General features: G+C 54.6%; 2 protein-coding genes across 4 annotated transcripts in view; one reads left to right on the plus strand and one right to left on the minus strand.

The window, feature by feature from the left end:
- Positions 1-2,527, minus strand: part of TSPEAR (thrombospondin type laminin G domain and EAR repeats) — a 128,955-nt gene that overhangs the window by 69,544 nt on the left and 56,884 nt on the right. The gene's annotated exons all lie outside the window — the stretch shown is intronic.
- Positions 1,333-2,067, plus strand: LOC109372096 (keratin-associated protein 10-7-like). Its single transcript, XM_019624998.1, has one exon. It carries the CDS (start codon positions 1,333-1,335, stop codon positions 2,065-2,067), a length of 735 nt encoding a protein of 244 aa, XP_019480543.1.

The following is a 2,527-nucleotide window of genomic DNA, read 5'->3' on the forward strand; positions in this document are numbered from 1 at the left end:
CACAACCAAATGGAAATCTGTCTTCAGGGTCGTGAGGAAGCAGTTGTTTAAAACCAGAATTCGTGGGGGTGACCGGTCAGCTCAGTTGGTTAGAGCGTGGTGCTGATGACATCAAGGTGCCACTTCGATCCCAGCATGGGCCACTGTGAGCTGCCCTCTCCCTAAAAGAGTCAGCTGTGCCATTGTAGCATGAAAGCAATGTGTAACCAATGACCATGTCTGCACCCCACTAAAATTCAAGACAGAAAATTGGGGCCAGCCGGGTGGCTCAGTTATTTATGAGCACGAGCTCTGAGCAACAGGGTCGCCGGTTCTATTCCCACATGGCCAGTGAGCTGTGCCCAAGCTGAGCTGCCAACAGGTGGCAGGATGGCTCCGCTGGTGAGAGCACGTGCTCCTAACAACAAGGTTGCCGGTTCAAATCCCGCATGGGATGGTGGGCTGCTCTGACCTGGCACACACCCGTAAATAAGACTGAAGGACTACGATTTGTCTCTTCCCCTTCCTAAATTCCACAACACTGTTCCCCTTCCCCAATATCTCAATAACATCTAAAAAATTTTTTTTTTCATTAAAGATAAAAGCAGGATTCGATACCCAGCCAAACTATCAGAAAGTACGAAGGTAACTGGAGGCAGTTTCACATACACGAGAAATCTTAAAATGTAAAATCCACCAACATATATGACAAAGCCTTTGCTCGTTTAGCACGGCAAAATGAAAACCAAAAACATCCACAGTTCAGCTTGAAATATAAGAGAGGGAAGCACCTTAGCGCAGTGTGGAGGAAAAACAGAAGGCGGAAAGAGAAAGAGCTAGCTGGCAGGATGTCGAAACTCTGAGCGTTCTTACAGGGACGTCGGTCATTTGAGGGGGAGGGCACTTAACTTTCTAGGACCCAATCCTCTGTACCACCTGTATTTTATAAGGAGCAAGTTACACCATATGCTTATATTTTTAAATGTTTTCATGGATAAAAAATGTTAAAACACCCCAAACACAGGAGCGGTGCCATCAACTCGGCACAATGTTGCCTCAAATATTTTCCGTAAATTTTCTGGAGGCAAACAAGGGCAGATGGGATACACATCCTGCCACTCTGTCACAAGTTGAATGAGGAAAAGCTAATTATAGGAAGTAAACCAGCACTAATGAGGGTTTTCATGCAACAGGCTCTCAGCACCAATGAGGAAGGGAGGGCGTGGGGAGCCTCTGCTGGGGCAACGCACACACCAGGAGGGGTATAAAAGCCGACAGCCGAGCACCTCACACTCACACACGCACTCACACTCACACCCTCCTCCCAGCTCCCCTCCAGCCCCACCGCCCACCATGGCCACGTCCACCCTGTCCGTCTGCTCCAGCGACCTGAGCTATGGCAGCCGCGTCTGCCTGCCCGGTTCCTGTGACTCTTGCAGCGACTCCTCCTGGCAGGTGGATGACTGCCCAGAGAGCTGCTGTGAGCCCTCCTGCCGTGTCCCCAGCTGCTGCCAGCCCTCCTGCTGTGTCCCCAGCTGCTGCCAGTCCCCCTGCTGTGTCCCCAGCTGCTGCCAGCCCTCCTGCTGTGTCCCCAGCTGCTGCCAACCCTCCTGCTGTGTCTCCAGCTGCTGCCAGCCTTCCTGCTGTGTCCCTAGCTGCTGCCAAACCTCCTGCTGTGTCCCCAGCTGCTGCCAGCCCTCCTGCTGCACATGCTCCCCCTGCCAGCAGGCCTGCTATGTGCCTGTCTGCTGCACACCCGTCTGTTGCACACCCGACTGCTGCAAGCCTGTCTGTTGCACACCCGTCTGTTGCACACCTGTCTGCTGCAAGCCTGTGTGCTGCACACCTGTCTGCTCTGGGGCCGCCCCCTGCCCTTCATCCTGCTGCAGACCCTCCTCCTGTGTGTCCCTCATCTGCCGCCCGGTGTGCAAGCCCGCCAGCTGTGTGCCTACCTCTTCCTGCTGTGCCTCTGCCTCTTCCTGCCAGCCCAGCTGCTGCCGTCCGGCCTCCTGCGTGTCCCTGCTCTGCCGCCCCATGTGCTCCCGCCAGGCCTTTTGCATCCCCACCTCTGCCCAGAAGTCCTGCTGAAGACAAGCTCAATCTTTGCCTCTTGAGCTGCTGCCCTTGCTCCTGAGACCAGCCCCCCTTTCTCGGGAGCCCCTGGAGACCCTCTGCTGGCACCAGGACCTGGCCCTCCCCATCAGCGGATGCACAGTTGCCTAACAGGGGGTTTAACATGTCGCCCATGGCTTCTGAGAAGACATGACCCACAAATCCCTCACTGGGATTGGAGGGACTTGGGGCCCTGGGGGCCTCCTCTGCAGGACAGGTTGCTTGCATTCCATGTGACAAAGGCCAATTGCTATAGTCAATAAAATGTTTGTGTTGGGAAATACGACCCGTTTGTCTTCTCCTCTTCCCCTGAGCCCCACGACCACTCCACTTCTGGGCTGTGTGTGCTCTGTCTGATTCAAGCCAGACGGTAAAGACGCATTCTCAAATCCAAGTTCACAGCAGCTGAGTGACAAGATCTGCACCCTCGTCCCCT

Source organism: Hipposideros armiger, unplaced genomic scaffold (assembly GCF_001890085.2).
Source record: "Hipposideros armiger isolate ML-2016 unplaced genomic scaffold, ASM189008v1 scaffold_612, whole genome shotgun sequence".
NCBI classification, from domain to species: domain Eukaryota; kingdom Metazoa; phylum Chordata; class Mammalia; order Chiroptera; family Hipposideridae; genus Hipposideros; species Hipposideros armiger.